Below are 25116 nucleotides of genomic sequence, written 5' to 3'. Positions count from 1 at the left end.
AAAAGAGAAGAGGATATTCAATGTGAAGGATAAATGAGGAAACGACCAAGGGGTAGAAGTCAGCAGTGCCCATTCAGGCAGCTTATGCCTAATGGACTGTTGGCTCCTTGAGGGCATGTTCTGGAACCTACCACCAGTGTCTGAATGCACTCAACATGCTCACTGAATTAATGAGTTGCAATGAAAAGAACATGGAGACTGTGACTAGAGGATCACCCAACGCAACTTTCTGTGCCACATAAATTTCTTTCTGTTTTCCACAGTAACAACTTAAAACATATATTGATGGGAAATAAGGAGAGGAAGGAAAGAGGATATTATCTGCATTGTACAGATTCAGATTTTGATAAGAGAGTCAGAATTTTAAATTATTGAGCTTCTCTGTTCTAACATTTGATGATTAGTAAACCTTTTAATCTTACAAGAATTTTTATGCCCATTAGCATGTATCCTTAGGGGCTTCCACATTCTAGAAATATATTTCAATATTAAATCTACTGATTGGAAGCCTTGCAGTAATTACATTATAACCACAACCACTGGTCTGCTTTAAATGTCTATAATACAAAAATTATAAAAAATAATAATTCTAAAGTTTACATGTTTATAAGGATATAATTGTTTAGAGCATCAAATGTTTCAGAGTTTCATAATTCTCATTATTTCTCTCTTTTTTGTGTCTCAACAGCTATTGCTCAGCATATAAAGCCCCACACATGATAGAAAAGGGTGGGTTAATACGGTACTGGACCACAGACTGTTCACCTGTATTTTTTTTAACAATCAAATTAATTTTATATGTAGAGAAAAGATAGAAATCCAGGAGAAAAGAAGTACTAGAGAGCATATAAAGGGAAATCTGATCATTGCAGACCCCTGTTTGTATTCATTTTCTTCCTTTTTCACCCCAATCCTATTTCCCTATATTTTATGACCTAGCACACATGGAGCTACAATGTCAGTTACAATTTCACTAATGTCTCCCATAAACCATAAACATCCTCCTTTACCCCCTATTCTCCACACATCTACTCCTAGAGACTCTTAGAATTCCTTACAAACAGGCTTTTCATTCCAACTGCTGCTCCTTTCATGCAACTGTCCATCAGTTGGCTTGACCACTGTGACACATCTTCTAACTTGATTCGCTAACGCTCAGCTACCGCTCTTATCTGTCACTCACACTGCTACCAGGGTTCATCCAATTCTCATCGTCTCTTCATGTCACTTCCCACTTTAAAAGCCACCAGTGGCTCCCAATCTCCTCAAAGATAAGTCCAAAACTTTGGGATGGTGCAAATGGCCATTCATAATTGGTCCTCCCCACCTTACTTTTTCCGTAGTTCAGTCACTATTCCCTGATCCACAAATACCGTCTCATCATCTAGAAAATAACATTTCAAAATACAGTTATCACCCCCTTATCCATATTTTTCAAACTCAATTCAAGGAGAGTTAGTTATTTACAGATCTTCTCTCTCATTGTGTTCATTTACTTATATGTCTGTCCTTTCTTATTCCGCCACTAGACTGAGAGTCCCTGGAGTTCAGCGTCTAAAACCTATTTAACAAATGTTTTTGTCAGTTTAAGGACAATATCAACAAATATACAGTAAATGTGACAGATTACACTTTCTTTTACAATAGTCACTGAACCTCTCTGTGGGGAAGTTGTACATACCTGTCCACTCAGGTCAGGTTTGTCCATATGACTCACTTTGGTGCATGAAATGTGAGCAAAAGTGATATATGCCACTTCTGAGCAGAACACTTAAGGACTATAGCATGGGTCCAGTACACTCTAGAACTACTGCATAGGCCCAGTACACTCTGTTTTTCCCTTATACAAGATCAGCCTGTCCCTGAGAGAAACTTCTCTTTCGGACTGTGTTTCAGAATGAAGATGACATGGAGCGAAGTTATGTAGGCAATCTGCAGCGAACCTAAAGGCTGAGCAAAAAAAATAAACTGTTCTTCTAAACCACCGAGATATAGAAACTGTTTCTTGCCACAAAACAAGTTAGTCTAAAATAAGTAGATATTTAACAAATCTTGAGGAAAAGAAGGAAAGCTCTAGAGACAAAGAAGATGAATATTGGCTGGAGAAGTCCAGAGTCATTTTTGTTTGAAATAAGAACCTTCTGTAGAAAAAACTAAAAAACTAAACTTTAATGAAGTGCTAATTATGAAAAACAATGGAAATTAGGAGTTGAGAAGAGAAAAAGGAAAGAGTAGATCGTAGAGTCAGAGTACTTATTTTAGTAATGCAATATTGGGAAGAAAAGGAAAGGAAATTCTTGCTAGATGAGCATGTCCGGAAGATGTCTACAGGCAAGATGTAAAGGAATCTAAGGTATCTACTGAGAAGGTGCTTTGACACTGGGTACCTATAGAAGACGTCTCTTTTAATTATGTTGACCTTAGTAAGTTTAAAAATTGTTTCCTCTTTCAAATACTCAAATTACTCTGTTTCTATAGCAAAATAAATAAAATTTAAAAAACTAGAAGCCTGACTATAACGACATCCAAATTAATATATACGCACATACATATACGCATACACCAACACTGAATTAGTAAGTACTGACCATCACCCCATGAGAAATTTAGGTTTAAACGGCCATGAGCCCCTAGTCACAACATTTTCACCAACTAGTCAATATATAACTTTGCTTTATGGGTGTTCCTATCTAAAGACACTTTAATATACATTGTTTATGAGTTAATATTGAATTCACATCAAACAGCACTTTGCTCATGCCTGAATGCAGCTGACTTTCTATGTAAGATATAGCACAGCCTTCTTGCACTTGGGAACTCTAGATAACACATCAGCAATATACTTGGGGTTATTATAAACAGCAAAATCAATTTAAAAACATGCAAAAATGCAAAACCTTGGCATGAAACAGACACAAAAAAGACACTTGTTCACGGAGTATCAAAGATAAAACAAGAAAGCAGAGGGTCACCTTGTTCAACCACAGCTGGGAACATGGACATCGGGACATTCAAATTTTTTGCCATGCTGTGCACATCTGAGAATGACCATAAAAGTGCCAAAAGTATTGATACAGGGATTGCAAATAAATTTTAGCAAGTGGGTGAATGTGAAAAGACAGAATCTGCAAATAATGAGAAATGACTGGATATCAAAGAAAATAACAAAATAGATTATAAAGAGATGAGTAAAATACCCGCCAATAAGAAGAGAAATTAGATGAATGGATTGGTGGATGTATGGACAGATGGGTGGGTAGACAGAGACTAGATCTATAAAACTGTCTTAAGGGTGGTACATTTTCAGTTTCTTTCCTTATCTTCCTCCCTCTTTTTCTCCTGATCTGTTAAAATATATGTCATGCAAAGGCATTAAAGCAGTGCCAGAATCTTGACAGTCCACTGTAATAATGCAATGGAAAGCATTAGATAATAAAAGGTGAGCTCAAGTTTTTCTTGGCTATTCATTTTACTTGTGGATTTATTTCCTTACTTAGAGATACCCTACCATCTTAATGCAAATCGTAAAAGCACATTTTTATGAAAATGTTAATATTTAATAAGCTAAAGTCAATATAGCACCATCTAACTTCGCCAGTATGGATTGAACTTTCCTGAGACATACATAGCAAATATTCCCCCCAATCTTAAATAGAACAACCCCTTTTTGTCACAGAGATTGGAAATTTCTGCTTATACTCAAACTCTTTTATGTTTTTTATTTTGCTGTTGAATGAAAATATGTGGAACAAAACTGTTTTCTTCAAAATTGCCACTCTGAATGTATAGACTACTAAAAAAAGTCATCTTTTGCCAAATTAAATGTAGAGATGTAGATCTGGGGGAAAAAAAGCTAAAGAACATGATGAGGAAATTAATGCACACTGGTCCTGACACCTTTTTCTTTTTAATGGAAATATTACCTCCAAAAAGTTTATCAAGACAGGCTTTTTACAATCCCCATTAAATTCAGTGAATGAATTGTGAAGGGTAAATTGGACCCATTATAATCTTACATTTCTTATGTAATATTCATAATCATAGTGTTACATAAGAGCAAGCCAGCATTAACAAAAGGAGCAATTTAAATTCCCACTTCCTTGGAGCACAGGGCTGTGCTTGACAAACAGGCCTTCCTGTCCCATTTGCAGCACGCCCATGCACCTCCTCGAGTGCCAGTGAGACCCACAGTCTCCTATCAGTGATATAATAAACCCTCCAAAACAGAGCGAGAAAATGAAGCAAATAAGCCCACTTCATTTCAACTTGTCAGCTTTAAATAAAATCTTCTGCAGCTGAAAATGAGAAACCTGGGGGAAGATCATGTGTGAAATAACGACATTCAACATCAGGACAAAACATATTGCATTACTTGTTTTTTCCTGATTTGCCACAAAAGTTTTAAAATTTTCAACATAATTTCTAATGAAATATCTATGTTCTTGTCAAGGAGGAAGTTGAAGAAGAAATGGGGGTTTTTTTGGTTTGTTTACTTTTTTCCTTCTCCTCCCCCTATGATATCTTAATGAGTAATCTATGACCTTTGGAACAATTCTCATTACCAGTTTTTAAGTCAGAGTTGGTATAGCAGAACATACTGAAAAACCACATGCTTTTTTTGTATTTATTCTAATTAATTACTTACAGCTTCCCCCAGCACTGGTTTTACTTGCAAAATACTGGTGCATGCTTTCTGCCTACAAAAACAAAAAAGTATAAAGGACAAAATGCATCGGAAGGAAGGTAAAAAGAAATTAACATTCCTAGGGAGTTCCCGTTGTGGCTCAGCAATAACAAACACAACTAGTATCGTGAGGATGCGGATTTGATCCCTGGCCTCGCTCAGTGGGTTAAGGATCCAGCGTTGCCGTGGGCTATGATATAGCTCGCAGATGCAGCTTGGATCCCGCATTGCTATGGCTGTGGCAATTTGACCCCTGGCCTGGGAACTTCCATATGCTGCAGGTGTGGCCCTAAAAAGCGAAAAAAAGAAAAGAAATTAACATTCCTAGAGATTAGCATACTAAGTCAAGTAAGTCAGACAGAAAAAGACAAATACCATATAGTCCACTTATATGTGGAATTTTAAAAAGAGTACAAATGAACTTACCACTTATTTACAAAACAGAAACAGACTCAGACTTTGAAAACAAATGTATGGTTACCAAAGAAGAAGAGCAGAGGGGGAGGGATGGACTGGGGTTTGGGGAGTGGCAAAGGCACATCTTTGTATATGGAATAGATGATCAACGGGGACCTGGTGTATAGTGTGGGGAAATCTACTCCATGTTCTGTGATAACCTGTATGGGAATGGACATGTGCACATGTACGGCTGAATCACTTTACTGGAAGCAGAAATTAACACAACACTGTAAATCAACTCTACTTCAATAAAAGTAGTTTTTTTTTTTAAAAAAAAAAAAAAAAGACAGAAAAGAGAGAAAAAGAATAAAGTTCAAAAACAACACCCTGGTAAGATGCGGTTTTAAGTATTAAAAGTATATTTATGCACAGAAAAAAAAAAAAAAAAGCCCAAAAGAATAAACACCAAAATGTATACAATAAGGATGGGAATGGGAGGAGATGATGGGCCAGCATTTTTTAAATCTTTATTTTCTAAACTTTCTACAATAAAAATGTCTTACTTTTGGAATACAAAAAGAAATTAACATTCCAATAAGTAGAAATATCTGAGTATCGATGAAACAATGATGACTACTGTAAACGCTTTTGCCCCCCTTTCTCCAGCACCCACTCCCCCTACACAGCTGTCTCTGAACCCTCTCCTGCCTTGCATTCAAAAGGCTCCATTCTGTTCTTCCCCTCAACTCTCTCCATATTTCCTCTTCCCTCTTTGTTGTTACTTTTTTTTTTTCATTGTTACATTTTCCCTGACCTTTGCTCTCCTGAAAGAGTGTGTGCATCTCTTCAAAGGAAGGACAGTAACACTGGGTCCCAGCAGATAAATAGCTCAAATTGTGTATATTCCAAATGACAGAGGGGTAGGAAAGGTCAGAGTTGCTTTCTTTCTGAATGCCCTGAGTGTGTCCAAATTTGATAGAAACATTTTCTCATGTCTTTTATTTTCAATGTTGCATCTTTTGTCTTTTCCAAGTAAGTTTAAAATACTTTTCCTTATTCTATTATACTTGTATCCCATTTTAACAGGAACTCTGATGTCAAACTCTTATTTAAAAATTCCTAGATTACTTGGAGTGATCAGTGCATAGAAGGATATTAATGTTGAGGAGTATAATCCCTGCCACCATCTTTGACAGCCTATTGTTAGAAGCTCGTTCAATCTAATGTAAAACACATAAAACATGATTCCAAATGCGAATTTCAAATGTATTAGAGAACCATGTGATAGGAAAGAGGATAGGAACTGTAAGGACTTCAGTTTGCGGCTCTGATGAATCAATATTTAATAGAAGGGCCATAATCAGAAAGTTTTCCTTTTTAAATTTTCTATCACCATGAGTACAATGTGGGGAAAAAAAAAAAAACAAAAAAACACATGAATATCATGTCATAGGCTAGGTAAATCCATGTTAGGTATATTTTAGAAATATTTTTCACATTTTTTGTATGATCACTATAATGATTATTATTAAGGAAGATGATGTATTTAAAGTTAGTTATCTAGCCATTAAATGTGCAGTAAATACTGTGAATGGTGACATTATGCAGTTTCCCTGCATATACTGTATTTTACAACCAGTAAAATTCTGCCAAAAGCACTCGGTTCTTCTCTGCAGTTCAAGGTAAGTGAGATTGGTGCCTGCTAGCATTCTGAGACGCAAAGTTTCCATTATGTTTTGCACTTTTTATCCTAACAAGCTGCTATCTCAATAATCACATAGTGTAATGGAGGCCCATAGTGTGGCCTGAGTGCCATTTGATAACTAATGTTTTTCAGAAGAAAAGCAAATGGAATCCTTTGCTTAGAAAATATCTGTTCTAAGCTGAGGGGTTTTTTGTTTCCCCACAGTGATGGCTGGGCTGACAGGTATGATGTGACAGATGGATATCAGCGAGAAGCTGTTGGTGGAATCACAATCAAGCTCCAATCTCCCGATGTCAAGTGGTTTGATGATTATTATCTGAAGCTCCGGCCAGAAACAAACCTCCGAAACCCTTGGTTTCAAGAATTCTGGCAGCATCGTTTTCAGTGCCGGCTGGAAGGGTTTGCACAGGAAAACAGCAAATACAACAAGACTTGCAATAGTAAGCAGATTTACTGTTTCATTTAAAGTGGATAGGATGAGGCTGCAATTTAAGGAAACGATCATGGGGATGGTGGCTGTAACCCATTAGAGAAGACGCTTGCATAAAGAGTTTGTATTGCTTCTTAGAATAATAAGAAAAACAGGAGTAAATGTTCACTCTGTTAAGATCTCAAACGATTTGATTATTAATATTTAAATCTTCCAAGAAACTGGCATTGTGTTAAAAAGATGATGTGAGCTCCAGAAATGAACTATTCTTCACATCTTTGAAGGCAAGAACTGCATTCTGGTCATTCTGATCATCTTTAGCATTTCACACAGCATAAGGCACAGAGCGAGAGGTTCATGGATGTCTGAAGAATGAATGAGTGAATGATGAAAGCGAGCGCCAATCCCTACTTCCATCAATAAACTATAAAATAGTAGCAAGGATTTGCTATGTGCAATTACGATGTTTATGAAGACACAGAACCTAAGCAGAGTCATTCATTCAGTTGTTCATCAAATAAGGGTTCACAACATGCCAAACACTGCTTTAGTTATAAGGGTACCACAGATAAGAAAACTAGTTCCTCCCTTCAAGGAGTCTGGTGTCTAGTTAGGGAAATAGTCATGCCCACAAAAACTGCAATTCAGTGCTGAAAGTGACATAATAAGAGTTTTAAACAAAAGGTTTAGTTAGTTTTATTTGTAGCACATCCAAGGGGACTCTTAACTCCAATAACCAAGCAGAGCCAGTACTGATCTGTAAGTCAATGTCTGACTTATCCCACATTGTGTAACACGTACTTCTTAGGAATTTACAAAGGAGTGAAATGCTATGTTTGGTGGTATAGTGTCTTTATCATCATGATGCTGGAACACAAGAATGTACTGGGGCAGTGAGGCTGAAACCCTGGCCCATGCACTAATTCCATTCCACAGAGAAAATGTCACCAAGACCGAAATAAGGAAAGCAGGAACAACGTAGTGAGGTTTTTATAATGCATTTTCTCCCTGAGTTCCCATCCATACTATGTTTTGGCTATCAGTTCATTCTTCTGTGAAATGAATGAGGCAGCAAGTGGTCATTTGTGATTGTGTTTAAATGTCAGTACTTGGTAAAATGAGAACTTGGCAACCTTCTGTCAATTCCTAATTTGGCAGCCGTGGAGGAGGGGGTGTTGGAGTGTGGGATGGTTCTGGCCAGTGAAATCCAGAAATCACAGAAGCCTGGTGTGAGACTACGTTTGCTTCTCTTTTGCTTTAGATATTGCTAATGTTTGTCCAAAATCTTGGAATGCTCATTCATTTCCTTTGTTTTTGTTTTTGACTTTCATGAAAAGGTCTGTGTAAATACACAGGGTTGTGACATGTGTTTCACCATTTCCATTTGCATAGCTGATTTCGTATTTTTGCAGTTCTTTCCCATTTCCAAAGGGCACAGTCTCCTTCTCTTGAGATTTGAGGCAGATACGTGCGTCTCTGTGTGGTGATTCTGTGATAACTATACGCAGATACACTGGAAGAGTGAGAGAGGGTAAGAGGTAGATGCAGGCTCCTCTCCAGCTCCCTTTTGCTAAGGAGTTAGTGACAACCCCTAACCAGTGTGGCAAAGTGAATTTCTCCAATTGGTCTTTACCCTTGTTTGTACTTATGTTCTTCCTTCCCTCCTCCTTTTTATCTGAAATGTCTTCTCCTTGAAATAATTCTTTGTTTCTCTTTCTGCTTTTTTTTTTTTTCTATTGGAGGTCTTAGTGAGATACAGTTCTTAAAAAACGCTTTGATTTCCATGGAAACATTATTTCTATGGAAATTGTTGTGTAATATCCCCTGTTTGAACTTGTTGCCTTAGTCTTTCACAAGCATCCTAATGTGATTTCTCCATTCAGAATCTGTTCCTTACTCCAGGACTGGAAAGAATTCTTTAGCCCCACCTCCTTGGAATCTTATCTGTCCACAGATATAATATTTTACATAAAATTTTTTGGACACATATGTAATACTTGTGTTATTTTTCTCAATGAGTATAGCACTATTATTATCCTTATTTTAGAGATAAGAAAATGAAGATTTAGAGAGATAAGATAACTTTCTCAAGAAAACACTAGAACTTAGAATTGAACTCAGATCTATCTAGGGTTTAGCCAATATGCTCTCTTAAAGACAGATTGTTATAGTTTTAAAAATCACTATCCAATTTGCGTTTTAGGAGTTCTCTGTGGCACAGAGGGTTAAGGATCTGTTATTGTCACTGTGGCAGCTTGGGTTGCTGCTGCGGCACAGGTTTGATCCCTGGCCGGGGAACTTCCACATGGCATGGGTACGGCCAAAAAAAAAAAAAAAAAAAATGCATTCTATAATAATTAACATATAGGTTAACAATACAAAAAAGAAAAATAAATCTTAAAATTACTTGTGTGTAACTATGGAATGCAATAATAGATACCCCAGTATTCACTACTCTTTACTTTTGATATATTTCCTTATGTACCTCAAATATCCTTTGAGTATCTCAATCCCCATCTTCAAAAAGACCCCAAGTAATTTATTTTTATCTGTAACACTACTGAAAATGACTAGCATTTTCCTAAATGTAATTTACTTTCATCGGCAGTGCATAAGACCACCATTTTTAAGTTGGAGTAGTAAGAAATATTAGGAGTTTATAATTCATGGCAGGCAAGAAATCTTTACCTTATTCACTGTCCACAGCACCTAATAGATAGTTCGGTAAACAAAATGACTTGACACAAAGAATGGAAATACCCAGAGCTGAATTACTGCTTATTTTTCCTAGACACTTCTTAAAAGGCAAAATATAAAATCTAGGAGAGGTATATGAATCTGGTCATCTAGAATTAGCAGTAGCCTTATAAAGAATGAAGTATAAAAGACAAATACCATATGATATCACTTATAACTGGAATCTAATATCCAGCACAAATGAACATCTCCTCAGAAAAGAAAATCATGGACTTGGAGAAGAGACTTGTGGCTGCCTGATGGGAGGGGGAGGGAGTGGGAGGGATCGGGAGCTTGGGCTTATCAGACACAACTTAGAATAGATTTACAAGGAGATCCTGCTGAGTAGCATTGAGAACTTTGTCTAGATACTCATGTTGCAACAGAACAAAGGGTGGGGGAAAAAATGTAATTGTAATGTATACATGTAAGGATAACTTGATCCCCTTGCTGTACAGTGGGAAAATAAATAAATAAATAAATAAATTAAATTAAAAAAAAAAAAAGAAAGAAGGGCCAAAGTAACCCCTACACCCCTTCCCAAAATAAAAGCGAGTAGTTGTTAAAAAAAAAAAAAAAAAAAAAAAAAAAAGAATGAAGTATAGAAAAGCTCTAAGTAACCAGAAAGTTTAAGGGGAACACTTAACTTTGAAAGTAACAGAGCCTCCTTGGAAACAGACCAGCTTCTAGAAGTTTATCCTGAATAGATTACAGCTAAGTGACTTTTTAAAAATCTGGATGGAAAACAAATGTGGCTAGTAACAGCACAATGTTAATGGCAAAACCACGAATGCTACCTTAGTACCATTTTGCAGGTACAGTTTATTTTTCTTTAGACTAATGGAATGACTAATAACATCTGGATAGCAGTCTTTCATATAGCCTCTTCCAGTTTCCCACTGAAGTACTGATGAATACATCAATAACAAAAGCGAAACAAAAGAAAACTCTTAGAAGAATAATCTTAACCAAAACTAACAGACATCAGAATGCCATTGCCTAGAGGACTTCTACTAAATAGCCATAAAGCCGTAAGAAATTAGATGTTGGGGCAACTAGCTAACTATTTAGAAAAAAAGTTGGGGGACCCTCATGATGTCACAACCTGCACATATGTGAACCCACACGTACTCATATATACACACCCACCTCAATGAGTAAAAGAGTTAAGTGTGAAAAACTACAAAGACAAAAAAACTACTGTAGGGGGCTGAGGAAAGTTCTACTCAGAAAAAGAACGATAAAGTATATGAGATCAGGAATATTTGGTGAATTTTAATTAAATAAAACATTTTAAAGTCCTTGTGTTAAGAAACATAATAAACAAAGTTAAAAGGGAAAAAAAAAGGCCAATATGACAGTCTAAATATTGATGTACTTACAAGAAAAACTCATCCAACTTTATAATATAAATATTAAAAATAGATAACTGTACAATGGATATGTTGGCAAATGCTTCACAGAACAATTAGAAATGAGTAATAAACATAAAAAAATTCACTCTCATTGTTACTCATAAAAATGCAAATGTTCTTTTTATCTTTCTATATTCTCCAAGCATTCTAAAATGAGGATAAGTTATTTCCCTTGCAAAAAAAAAAAAAAAAAAGATTTTCAAATTACTATTTCAGAATGTTTCCCACCCACACACACATTTTAGGAAGGCATTTTCATTTATATGTGTATGGTATATGTGTGTGTATGTTGTAGAATGATGTATATATAATCCACAAAATACAAAAATCTTAAGTGAATTTAAGCTTTATGAATATTTTACATAAATATACATCTCTGAACTACCACCCAAAACAATATCAGAAAGTTCTCCCATACCCAATACCAATCAATAATATGCTCCATTAACATAACCTTTTTCAATGCCCATTAGTTTTGCCTAACCTTGTGCATCACATAAATGGAATCTTACGTTATTTACTTTTGTGTGTCTGACCTTTTCCCCTCAAAATAATGTTGTGGAGTTCATCCCCTATTGATACATATATTGTTAGTCTACTCTTTTTTATTGCTGTGTAGTGTTCCTTTATGTGGATATACCAGAATTATCATTTCTCCTATAGATGGAAATTTGGATTATTGTTTTAAATATTAAAGCTTTTATGAACATTCTCATATAGCTCTTCTGACAAATATATATACTAATTCCTGTTAGATATATACATAGATATGGAATTGCTAGGTCATAAGCTAAGCATATGTTTAGCTTTAGTAGATACTGCTAAGCAATTTTCCAAACCAATTTAACTAATTTAAACTTCCACTGAAGTGCATAAGATGTCAAGTTGCTTTGCATCCTTCACAACACTGGTATTATCTTTTACACTTTAAGCATTCTGTCAGTATTGAGTTATCATATGGTGATTTTTATTGGCTTTTCCATTGCGTGCTATAAAGCTAAGCTCCTTTTCATATGCTTATTGGAAATCTGGGCATGCTCTTTTGTAAAGTATCTATTCCACTCTTTTGCACATTTCTGAGTTGATTACTTTTTATGTCTATTTGAAGAGTTCCTCATATTCTGTGGATAGGAGTCTTTTGTTATATATAAGCACCATGAAAATCACCCAATTGGAGTATCGCTTATTACTATTTCCTATCTCTCTCTGGCTTGCTATTTGTTTTCTATTTGTCTAATTTGTTCTTTAATTTTTATTATTCCTTTCTTACTGTCTTCTTTTGGATTAATCAGTATTTTTATTATTCTGTCACCTCTCTGAGCATTTTTGTTTCATCTTGGTACAACTCATTTAGAGTTTTCAAAAGAAATTACTAAATCCTTAATTTAATACAAACTATACTAAATTGCTTCTTGTTTCCATTCAAAATCTTGCAAATATTTAAGTCTATTTATCCGTTCACTGTTTTAGATATTGCCATATAATCTACTTTTTATATATACTATATATACTTTTGTTATGATTTATTTGATTTGTGATTGTTGTTCTAAATGGTCAACAGTGGGTGACAATGGTCACTAACCAGTTTTCTTCACTCTTTCTAGTACTTCCTTGCATTCATCTCTGATTCTTCCAGAGAGTTCTTCCTGAAGAATTTCCTTTGTGGTTTCTTATAATGTAGGTCTACTGCTAATAAATTATATCACCTCTTTCTCAAAGAATACCTTATTTTTCTCTTTATTTTTTCCAGTTTTATTGAGATACAGCTGGCACAAGCACTGCATAAGTTTAAGGTGGACAACATAATGATTTGATTTACCTACCTCATGAAATGAGTACCACAATAGTTTAGTGAACATCCATCATCTCATATAGATACAACATCAAAGAAATAGAAAAAATTATTTTCTCTGTGATAAGAACATTTAGGATTTACTTCTTAACAACTTTCATTTATAATGTACAGTAGTGTTATCTTTATCATGTTATACAGTATTCCTAGTACTTATTTATCTTACATCTGGAAGTTTGTACCTTTTGACTACCTTGATTTTAACCTCCCACCTCTGGTAGCCACAAATATGATCTCTTTTTCTATGAGTTTGTTTTGAAGAATAATTTACCTATAATACTATGTTAGTTCCTGGTATATAACATAGTGATATGATATTTCTATACGTTTCAAAATGTATTATTTTTGAAGATACATTTCCTGAGGAGAGCCTTCAATATTGGAAAGTTTTCTTTTGTTTAGTTGTTCTTTCTCAGTTCTTTTTTGCCTTTAGAAACAGCATTCCGGGAGGTGCTGTCACAGTGCGGTGGAAACAAATCTGACTAGGAACCATGAGGTTGTAGGTTTGATCCCTGCTCTTGCTCAGTTGGTTAAGGATCCAGCATTGCTGTGAACTGTGGTGTAGGTCACAGACACAGCTTAGATCTGGCGTTGCTGTGACTCTGGTGTAGGCCACAGCTACAGCTCCGATTAGACCCCTAGCCTGGGAACCTCCATATGCCATGGGTGCAGCCCTAAAAAAACAAAATCAAACAAACAAAAAAAAACAGCATTCTATTTTTTCCCTTAGGTCCATGATTTCATTGAGAAGTCAGCCATCATTGTTAATGTTGTACCACTGATGGTAATATGTCTTTTTTTTTCTAGGCTTTTAAGATGGGTTTTTTTTTTTAAGTTTTTGTTTACTATGATAAAGTGGATCTGATTTCCATTGCATACTTCTTTTTTAGGGCTTCCAGAGCTTTTTAAACCTGTGTATTACAGACTTTCATCTGTTTTAAAAAACTCCCAGACATTATTTCCTGAAACATTCCTTCTGCCACATTTTTCTCTCTGCTCCTTCTAGTACCCAGATACACCTGTTAGATCATTTGACTATGTCTCACACTTGATGTTTTCTCTGGGCTCTCTTTTATATTATTTTCTCTCTGTATGTCAATAATTACCTTAAATATAAATGGACTAACTGCCCCAACCAAAGGATATAGACTGGCTGAATGGATACAAAAATAAGACCCATGTATATACTGTCTTCGATAGACCCACTTCACTTCTAGGGACACATACAAATTCAAAGTGAGAGGATGGAAGAAAATATTCCATGCAAACAGGAATCGAAATAAAGCTGGAGTAGCAATACTCATATCAGACAAAATAGACCTTAAAATAAATAATATATAAGAGACGAAGAAGGACATTACATAATGATCAAAGGCTCAATCCAAGAAGAAGATACAACAATTTTAAATATATATGCACCCAACATAGGATCACCTCAATATATAAGGCAATTGCTAATAACCTTAAAAGGAGAAATTGACACTAACACAATAATAGCCAGGGACTTTAACACCCCACTTACAGCAATGGACAGATCATTCAGACAGAAAATCAACAAGGAAGCACAAGCCCTAAATGAAGCATTAGACCAGATGGACTTAATAGATATTTATAGGACATTACATCCATAGGCAGCATAATACACATTCTTCTCAAGTGGACATGGAACATTCTCTAAGATAGATCACATTCTGGGCCACAAATCAAACCTCAGTAACTTTAAGAAAATTGAAATTATATCAAGGATCTTTTCTGACCACAATGCTATATGACTGGAAATCAACGAGGAAAAAACTGCAAAAAACACAAACACATGGAGACTCAACAACATGCTACTAAACAACCAATGGATCACTGAAGAAATGAAAGAGGAAATTAAAAAATACCTAGAAGCAAATGACAACAAAAATACAACACTCAAAACCTATGGGATGCAGCAAAAGCCCTTCTAAGAGGGAAGTTTATAGCAAGCAATACAAGCCTACCTCAGGAAACAAAAAAAACCTCAAATAAACAACCTAACTTTACATCTAAAGCAGCTAGAGAAAGAAGAGCAGACAAAACCTAAAGTAAGCAGAAGGAAAGAAATCATAAAGATCAGAGCAGAAATCAATGAAATAGAAACGAGGAAAACCATAGAAAAGATCAATGAAACTAAAAGCTGGTTCTTTGAAAAGATCTCTCTGCGCTTCAGTTTAACCTTTTTCTATTATCCTTTCTCTGATTTCACTAATTTTTTTCCTATGTCCAGGCTTCTGTTAACCATAATAAAAATTCCTCAATTTCAGGTATGGTGTTTTACAATCCCAGAATGCCCATTTAATTCTTTTTATAGTTTCCAATTTTCTGTTGACGTTCTTCCCATCCATTTTTTCAACCCTTTACTGTATCTGCTTGAATTCATTGATTATAGTTATTTTAAGGTCCTTTTTTCCAAATTTTAACATCCAAGATCTTCTGTCAGCCTACTTATATTAACTTATTTTTCTTAGTTCTTGATCATGTTAGGTTTCTTGAAACATCTGAAATTATTTTTTTATGCCAGACACTGAGGATAAAAACCATAAAGACTGAATTTTACTTTTTCCCCAGTGATAGTTTGCCTTTTCCAGATTCCAAGAAACTGGTTTGAGTTAAGTTGTAGCAGAAGATAGAAATTGCCAGCCTCTGGTTAGGAATATCTTTACAGGGCAATTGTCATGGAATTTTAATTGAGAGTTTAGCTGGTATACTCCCTGCTCTGAATACCTGACTCAGATTTTTACTATTTTTGAGCTTTGCTCTCTAGCCTCCTGCACCATGCTGTTTCTGAATCAGGCGTGAGAAAAAAACTAATTGAAGTTTGAGCACGTTTCATCCTCAAGTGGTGCTTTGCTTCCAAATATTACAAAAAAATGGGAGATTTCAGTCTTCTCCTTCAAAAACATGAGCTTCTCATGCAGTTTCCAGAATCAGGAAGTGAATCACAAGGTCAAATGGCTATAATGAATTTAGGGCTCCTGTTATAAACTGACATACCAGATTATTTCAATATCCAAAAGTTTTTTAGGTTTCTCTTTTCCCAGCAATGTCATAAACTAGGTGGGATTACACCACCCCCACTTCCAGCCACAATTCATATCTTTTCCCACAACTTCAGAATGTGATGTAATTAGTTAAGATGAGGACATACTGAAGAAGGATAGGACTGTAATCCAATACAACAGGTGTCTTTATAAAAAGAAGAGAAAGGTCACAGAAAGAGAGACATGCTGGGAAAATGGCATGGGAAGACAGCAATAACTTGAGTGATGCAGCAAGAAGCCAATAAATGCCAAGGATTGACAGCCACCACAAGAAACTAGAAGGCAAGGGATATTCTACCCAGCATCACAGAGGGCTTATAGCCCTGCTGACACCTTGATTTCAAATTTTAGCTTCCAGAACTGGGAGAGAATAAATTTATGCTGTTTTAGGCCACATAATTCATGGTACTTTGCTATGGCAGCACTAGGAAACATGTTCCTTCATTTAGACCAAGCTGGATCATCAGTCTGGGTCCAGAAAATATGGATTCCCTGAGACAATAAAGCAACTGGTAAAATCTGTCCACTTTTGCAAGCTTCCTCTCTGTTAGTTGATTTTTCTCTTTGTTCCCTCCATATACTTTCATGGCCTTTTGCTTTGGTTTTTGCATTTCTTTGACCTTTTTATTTTTTATTTATTTTTTTATTTTTTATTTTTTTTGCTATTTCTTGGGCCGCTCCCGCGGCATATGGAGATTCCCAGGCTAGGGGTCGAATCTGAGCTGTAGCCACTGGCCAACACCAGAGCCACAGCAACGCAGGATCCAAGCAGTGTCTGCAACCTACACCACAGCTCACGGCAACGCCGGATCGTTGACCCACTGAGCAAGGGCAGGGACCGAACCCACAACCTCATGGTTCCTAGTCGGATTCGTTAACCACTGCGCCACGACGGGAACTCCCTCTTTGACCTTTTAAACTTATGCAATAAAAGAATTTTCATTTGCCTTCTCTATCCTACTTAACACCTGAAGTTCCTCATTTACTCTATTCTTTTTGTTTTTTCAATGAATTGTATTATATTTATAGTTATACAACCATCATAACAACCTAATGTTACAACATTTCCATCCCAAGCCCCCAGCTCATTCTTCCCCCTCATACTGTCTTCTTTGGTAACCATGTAAGTTTTTCAAAGTCTATGAGTCAGCTTCTGTTCTGCACAGTTCATTGTATCCTTTTTATAGATTCCACATATAAGTGATAGCATATGATGTTTTGTGTCTCACTAACTTCACTTAGCATGAATATTTCTAGGTCCATCCATGTTACTGCAAATGCCATTATTTCATTCCTTTTATGGCTGAGTAATATTCCATTGCATATATGTACCACATCTTCTTTATCCACTCCTCTGTCAATGGACATTTTAGGTGTTTCCATTTGGCTATTGTATAGAGTGCTGCAATGAAGACTGGGGCACAAGTGTCTTTTCAAGACATGGTTTTCTCTGGATAGATGCCCAGGAGTGGGATTGCTGTATCAAGTGGAAAATCTATTTTTTAGTTTTTTGTGCATCCTCCATAGAGATTTCCACAGTGGTTATGCCAATTTACATTCCCACCAACGGTGTAAGAGGGTTCCCTTTTCTCCACACCCTCTCCAGCATGTATTGTTTGCAGACTTTTTGATGATGGCCATTCTAGTTGGTGTAAGGTGGAACCTCACAGTAGTTTTGATTCACATCTTTCTGATAGTGATGTTGAACATTTTTTGATGTGTTTTTGGCAGTCTCTATGTCTTCTTTGGAGAATTGTCTGTTTAGAGCTTCTGCCTATTTTTTTATGGTTTTTGTTTTGTTTTGTTTTGTTTTTTGGTTTTGAGCTGCAGAAGGTGTTTATATATTTTGGAGATTAATCCCTGGCAGTCACTTCATTTGCAAATATTTTCTACCATTCTGTGCATTATCTTTTTTGTTTTGTTTGTTGTTTTGTTTAGGGTTTCCTTTGCTCTGAAAAGCTTAAATTTAATTAGATACCATTTGTTTATTTATTTTTTTTTATTGTCATTACTCTAAGAGGTTTATCTGAGACGATACTGCTGTGGGTTATGTCAAAGAGTGTTTGGCCTATGTTTTCCCCTAAGAATTTTATAGTATCTGGTCTGATATTTAGATCTTTAATCCATTTTGAGTTTATTTTTGTGTATGATGTTAGGGAGTATTCTAATTTCATTCTTTTACATGTAGCTGTCCAGTTTTTTTCACCACCACTTATTGAAGGGACCATCTTTTCTCCATTGTGTATTCTTGCCTCCTTTGTCATAGATTAGTTGACTGTAGGTGTGTGGGTTTAAATATGGGCTTTCTATCCATGATCTATATTTCTGTTTCTGTGCCAGTACTATACGGTTTTGATAACTGTAGCTTTGTAGTATAGTCTGAAGACAGGGAGCCTGATTCCTCCAGCTCCATTTTTCTTAGGACGACTCTGGCTATTCCATGTCTACTGGACTTCCAAAAAAATTTTAAAATATTTTGTTCTAGTTCTGTGAAAAATGCAATTGGTAATTTGATAGGGATTGCAATGAAACTATAGATTGCCTTGGGTAGTATAGTCATTTTGACAATATTGATTCTTCCAATCCAAAAGCATAGTATATCAATCCATCTGTTTGTGTCATCTTTAATTTCTTTCATCAGCATCTCATAGTTTTCAGAGTACAGGTCTCTATCTCTTTAGGTAGGTTTATTCCTAGGTATTTTAATCTTTTTGATGTGATGGTGAAAGGGATTATTTCCCTAATCTCTCTTTCTGGTCTTTCATTGTTAGTATATAGAAATGCGGTCAATTTTTGTTTATTAATTTTGTATCCTGCAACTTTGTCAAATTCATTGATGAGGTCTAACAGTTTTCTGGTAGCATCCTTAGGATTTTCTAGGTATAGTATCATGTCATCTGCAAACTGATAGTTTTACTTCTTCCTTTCCAGTTTGGATTCCTTTTATTTCTTTTTCTTCTCTGATTGCTGTGGCTAGGGATTTCCAAAACTGTGTTAAATAGTAGCAGTGAAAGTGGAAATCCCTGTCTTGTTCCTGATCTCAGTGGGAATTCTTTCAGCTTTTCACCATTGAGAATGATGTTAGCTGTGGGTTTGTCATATATGGCCTTTATTATGTTGAGGTAGGTTCCTCTCTGTCCACCTTCTGGAGGGTTTTTACCAGAAATGGGTTTTGGATTTTGTCAAAAGCTTTTTCTGCATCTCTTGAGAGGATCATAAGGTATTTATTCTTCAGTTTGTTAATGTGGTGTATCACACTGATTGATTTGCAGATATTGAAAAATCTTTGCATCCCTGGGAAAAATCCCACTTGATCATGGTGTACAGTCCTTTTAAAGTATTGCTGGATTTGGTTTGCTAGTATTTTGTTGAGTATTTTTGCATCCATGTTCATCAGTGATACTGGCCTGTGATTTTCTTTTTCTGTGGTATCTGTCTGCTTTTGATATCAGGTGATGGTGGCCTCATAGAATGAGTTTGGGAGTGTTCCTTTCGCTGCAAATTTTTGGAATAGTTCCAAAAGCACAGATGTTAACTCTTCTCTAAATTTTTTGATAGAATTCACCTGTGAAGCCATCTGGTCCTGGACTTTTGTTTGTTGAAAATTTTTTAATCACAGTTTCAATTTCAGAACTTGCAACTGGTACATTCATGTTTTCTATTTTGTCTTGTTTTAGTTTTGGAAGATTGTACTTTTCTGATAATTTGTCCATGTTTTTTTAGTTTGCCTGCTTTATTGGTATATAGTTGCTTGTAGTAGACTCCTGTGATCCTTTGTATTTCTGTGATATCTGTTGTAATTTCTCATTTTTTTTTTCTTTTTAGGGCTGCACTTGTGGCATATGAAGTTCCCAGGCTAGGGGCTGAATCAGAGCTACAGTTCTGGCCTATGCCATGGCCACAGCAACACCAGATCTGAGCTGCAGCTACAACCTACACCACAGCTCATGGCAATGCCGGATCCCCAACCCACTCAGCAAGGCCAGGGATCGACCTGCAACCTCATGGATACTAGTCAGATTCATTTCTGCAGAACCACAATGGGAACTCCTTTTCATTTCTAATTTTATTAATTTGAGTCCTCTCTCTTTTTTTCCTTTATGAGTCAGGCTAAAGGTTTATCAATTTTGTTGGTCTTTTCAAAGGACTAGCCTTTACTTTCATTGAACTTTTTTACAGTTTTCTTTATTTCTATTTCATTTATTTCTGCTCTGATCTTTATGATTTCTTTCCTTCTGCTAACTTTGGGTTTTGTCTGTTCTTCTTTTTCTAGTTGTTTATGTCTTGGACTGTTCTGTTTTTGTGTCATTTGCTTCTAGGTAGTTTTTAATTTCCTCTTTGATTTCTACAGTGATCCACTGGTTATTTAGTAGCATGTTGTTCAGTATTCAAGTGTTGTGTTTTTGGCAGTTTTTTCTCTGTTGCTGATTTCAAGTCAAACAGCGTTGTAGTCAGAAAAGATGCTTGATATGATTTTAATTTTCTTAAATTTACCAAGGCTTCATTTGTGGCCCAGAATGTGATCTATTCTTGAGAATGTTCCATGTGCACTTGAGAAAAATGTGTATTTTTTGTTTCTCTTCCCAGGCTGCTTTCAATATTTTCTCTTTGCCTTTAATTTTGGTCAGTTTGATTAATATGTGCACTGGGGTGTTCCTCATTGGGTCTATTTTCTATGGTACCCGGGCTTCCTGGATTTGAGTGAGTGATTCTTATCCCATATTAGGGAAGCTTTTGGCTATTATCTTTTAAAATCGTGCTAAAATATTTTTCCTTCCTGGGCCCCTTTCTCTCTCTCTTCTCCTTCTGGAACCACTATGATACAGATGCTGGTGCATTTTAACATTGTCCCAGAGTTCTCATAGACTGTCTTCATTTCTCTTCAACCTTTTTTCACCTTCTGTTCCATGTCAGCAATTTCCACCAATCCATCTTCCATCTTGCTTATTAATTCTTCTGCCTCCTGTATTCTGCTGTTGGTTCCTTCCAGTGAATTTATTTCAGTTATTGTATTTTGCATCTCTGCTTGTTTAATCTTTAATAAATCTTCTATTTCTTTTCTCTATGTTTCCTGTAATTTATCCATCTTTTCTTCCAGTTTATTTCTAAGATCTTGAGTCATCTTTACTACCATTAGTCTAAATTCTTTTTCATGGAGGTTGGTAATCTCTAGATCACTTAGCTGTTTTTCTGTTGTTTTTTGTTGTTGTTGTTCTCTTATTCCCTTATCTGAGTCATAATTCTCTGCCTTTTTGTATAGATTTTTGCTGTGGTTCCTTTTTGCAGACAATAGGGTTGTAGCCTCTCTTACTTCTGATGTCTGCCCCTTTGTGGCTAAAATTGGTGTGGGGGGCTTGCTGCAAGCTTCCTGATGGGAGGAACTGGTGCTGCCCACTATTAGGTGAAGCTGATTCTTATCCCTTTGGTGGGTGGGGTTTTGTATCTGGGTGTGATTAGAGGTGGCTGTGTGCCTGGGGGGATCTTTAGGCAGCATATTTGCTGATGGGTAGCGTTTGTTCCCACCTGGTTTGTTGTTTGGCTTGGGGCTTCTCAGCCCTGATGGGTGGGGCCAGATTTTTCCAAAATGGCCACCCCTAGAGGAGTTCATGCTGATGATTATTCCCAAGATCTCTGTCTCCAATGTCCTTTCCCCACAATGAGCCACAGTCACCACCTCTTTTCCCAGGAGATCCTCTAAGAACTGCAGGCAGGTCTGACCCAGATTCCTATGGAATCTCTGCTGTGGCCTGGGACCCAGTGCACATGAAAGCCTGCATGTACCTTTCAAGAGTGGAGCTCCTGCACACAAGCCCTGCTGACCCTCAATGCCAGATGCTCTGGGGGCTCCTATTCCCAATGTCAGATCCCCAGGCATGGGAATCTGACATGGGGCTCAAACTCTCACTCACATGGGTGAGCCTCTGCAATATAATACTTTCCAGTTTGTTGGCCACCCACTCGGTGGGTATAGCTTTGTTTATATCATATAATCACCCCTGCTACAATCACAATGTGGCCTCCTCTTTGTCTTCTGGAGTAGGATATCTTTCTTGATAGTTTCCAGTCTATTTTGCTGAAGCTTGTTCAGCAGTTTGTTATAATTTTTTTGCTTTTATAAGTGAAGATGAGCTCCAGTCCTTCTACTCCACCATCTTAATCCCGTCTCCTCATGGTTTTTATCTCTAGAGATACAGGTGCAGAAACTAAACCATAAAGGCAACTAGAGATGTACTCAAGGTAACCCACCTGTTCAGTGGGAGTGATGGGAACCAACACCCTTCTCCTGCCCCTGGGGTCAGCAAGGATCCTTCTACCTGACTCTCCTGTCTGCTTATGCCACAGGATTCTGGTCCAGCCAAATCTGTTCCAAGACACCCCACTACTCTTTATTCTTAATTGCCACTACCTTACCATCCCAATTTTAATGTGTAAAATTTGTAATTTACAATGTCTAAAATGTTTAAACTTTTTTGCTAAGTTTTTGTTTTCAAGCATTTAAAAACTTAAATCAAAATATTACTATAGCCCTTAAATGTTTTAATTATGTGGTACTGTTAGAACACAGATTTATCTACTGTTAACAGTGAGCCTTAGAGTTTCTGCTGTGGCTCAGCAGTAATGAACCTGATTAATATCCATGAGGATGCAAGTTCGATCCCTGGCCTTGCTTAGTGGATTAAGGATCCGGCATTGTCATGACCTGCGATATAGATTGCAGACATGGCTCAGACCTAGGGTTCTTGTGGCTGTGGTGTAGGCCACCAGCTGCAGCTCCGATTTGAACCCTAGCCTGGGAACTTCCATACGCTGTGGGTACAGCCCCCCCCCAAAAAAAGTTAGCCTGATTTACTTGAATTGCACAATTATGTTAGACTTAAATTATAAATTAAATGAATAATAATAAAAGTATTAAGAATATAATTTAATTCTTCTAATTGTTCATTTAAATAACCCAGTAATAAAAGCTATAGAGAATTAAAATAAAACTGTTTTCTAGTAACCATTATTTGGAACTAATTTAAGGACCTATTTCCTTTATAGTTATGCTGCCACCCACTAACATTCACTTAACATCTCCTTTCTATGATTTTCCCCTGTCACCTCCAGTAACTTCCAGTGGTGTCATTTAGGACATTAACACACAAACATTCTCACTTCAATGTCCTGAGGGCACCTCAAATTTATATATATAACATTTGCCTCATTATAACTTCTCCATCCACAGCCCCAAACTTTGAGTTCCCTCTTCTTGCTTCTCCAATGTAAGTAAATGATACTCATGCACCCTGTCTCCCAAGATGTGGGACTAAGGGATCCTCCTGTATTCCCCTCCTCTCATCCTCAAGGCCAAATGGTGACCAAATATGGTGAATTTTGTTGTTTGAATATCTTCCACATCTGTCCCTCCTTCTCATTTTTGCCTGAATTCAAATCTTCATATTCCTGCTGTCGTTTCATTCTTTATTATCTCTCATCTCCCTGTTTAATCTTTTTGATACCAGCTTCCTCTTCCTCCATTTTTATGCTGAAAACTAGTCCCCAACGTGTCCATCTGAAGACTAAGTCTCATCACATTACCACTATTTTTAAAGATCATCTTTGATTCCACAGTGTCTACAAAAAGGAATCCCAACTCTTTTGCTCCAGTCAAAATGTTTCAAATTCATCATTTACATTTTTCAAATCTCATCTTTTAGTGCATAAACCCATGAAGTCAATGCTCCAGCCACTCCACAGATTGTGCCCATCCGTTTTCAAGTGGCATGCCCACTCCAGTCCCAGGGCCTTGCCCATGCTGAGTCTTACTCAGTGAAAAGCCTGCCTCAAGATGTTTGTCACCTCCACTGAGCTCACATTCTCCTTGTTTCTTTTTCTTTTTTTTTTTTTTTTTTTTGTCTTTTGTCTTTTTTTGTTGTTGTTGTTATTGTTGCTATTTCTTGGGCCGCTCCCGTGGCATATGGAGGTTCCCAGGCTAGGGGTTGAATCGGAGCTGTAGCCACCGGCCTACGCCAGAGCCACAGCAAGTGGGTTAACCCTGGCCTTGCTCAGTGGGTTAGGGTTAGGGTTAGGGTTAGGGTTAGGGTTAGGGTTAACCCACTGAGATCCTTAACCCACTGAGCAAGGCAGGGATCGAACCCGCAACCTCATGGTTCCTAGTCGGATTCGTTAACCACTGTGCCACGACGGGAACTCCTCTCCTCGTTTCTAAATCCAGTCAGCTGCCCTTCACATTTCATTTCCTGTGCATTTTTGTTTTCTTTTTGTCAATACAATCCAGATATTGAACACAGATCCTCCACTTCCTTTACTTTCATTTTTTATTTTATTTTACCAAGTAACCACTCACACAGGCAGCTATGTGTATGCCAAATTACTATCGACAAAATGAGAACCAGACAAATGGGTTCAGTGACATAAAAGTATTTCGGCCCTGAGGGCATTTCTAGGGTTCTAATAATGTTCTATTTCTTGAGCCAGGATCTCTTTATTTTGAGAAAAATTAATGTATAGTTATGGTTTTTTTTTTCATTTTTCTGTGTTAATGTTTAATTTAATAAGAGTTTACCTTAAGCTTCCCCATCCAAATAAAAGTCCTATGGTCACTATATCTAGTCTAATATTTCTTCCAGTCCACATTTTTCCACAGTAATCTGCCACACACACTCCCACTTCCCCTCCAGCTTTCTGCCACCAAGTTGATTGATTCATCTATTTTTCTTTCTCTGTAATCCTTACTTCTCAAGAGTTCTACAAACCAAAATAAATAAGTTACTTTGCCACACAGAAGGCCAATTACTCCAAAGAAAAACAATGATGCCATTCCCCACAG

At 36.7% G+C, this 25116-nt stretch overlaps 1 protein-coding gene and 1 long non-coding RNA gene across 7 annotated transcripts in view; one reads left to right on the top strand and one right to left on the bottom strand.

Annotated features, from left to right (window-relative positions):
• GRM5 (glutamate metabotropic receptor 5) overlaps positions 1-25116 on the top strand; it is a 523779-nt gene that overhangs the window by 376491 nt on the left and 122172 nt on the right. For all 6 annotated transcript variants that reach the window (XM_021102328.1, XM_021102327.1, XM_021102332.1 and 3 more), the window contains exon 4: positions 6993-7228. In XM_021102328.1, the coding sequence (XP_020957987.1) occupies positions 6993-7228 (236 nt within the window). The remainder of the gene's footprint in view (positions 1-6992; positions 7229-25116) is intronic.
• LOC106504843 overlaps positions 1-25116 on the bottom strand; it is a 200713-nt gene that overhangs the window by 59587 nt on the left and 116010 nt on the right. The gene's annotated exons all lie outside the window — the stretch shown is intronic.

The sequence above is a fragment of the Sus scrofa genome, chromosome 9 (genome assembly GCF_000003025.6).
Source record: "Sus scrofa isolate TJ Tabasco breed Duroc chromosome 9, Sscrofa11.1, whole genome shotgun sequence".
Lineage (NCBI taxonomy): Eukaryota > Metazoa > Chordata > Mammalia > Artiodactyla > Suidae > Sus > Sus scrofa.
Note: the sequence above shows the minus strand (reverse complement) of the source record. Positions and strands in the feature narration are given on the sequence as shown.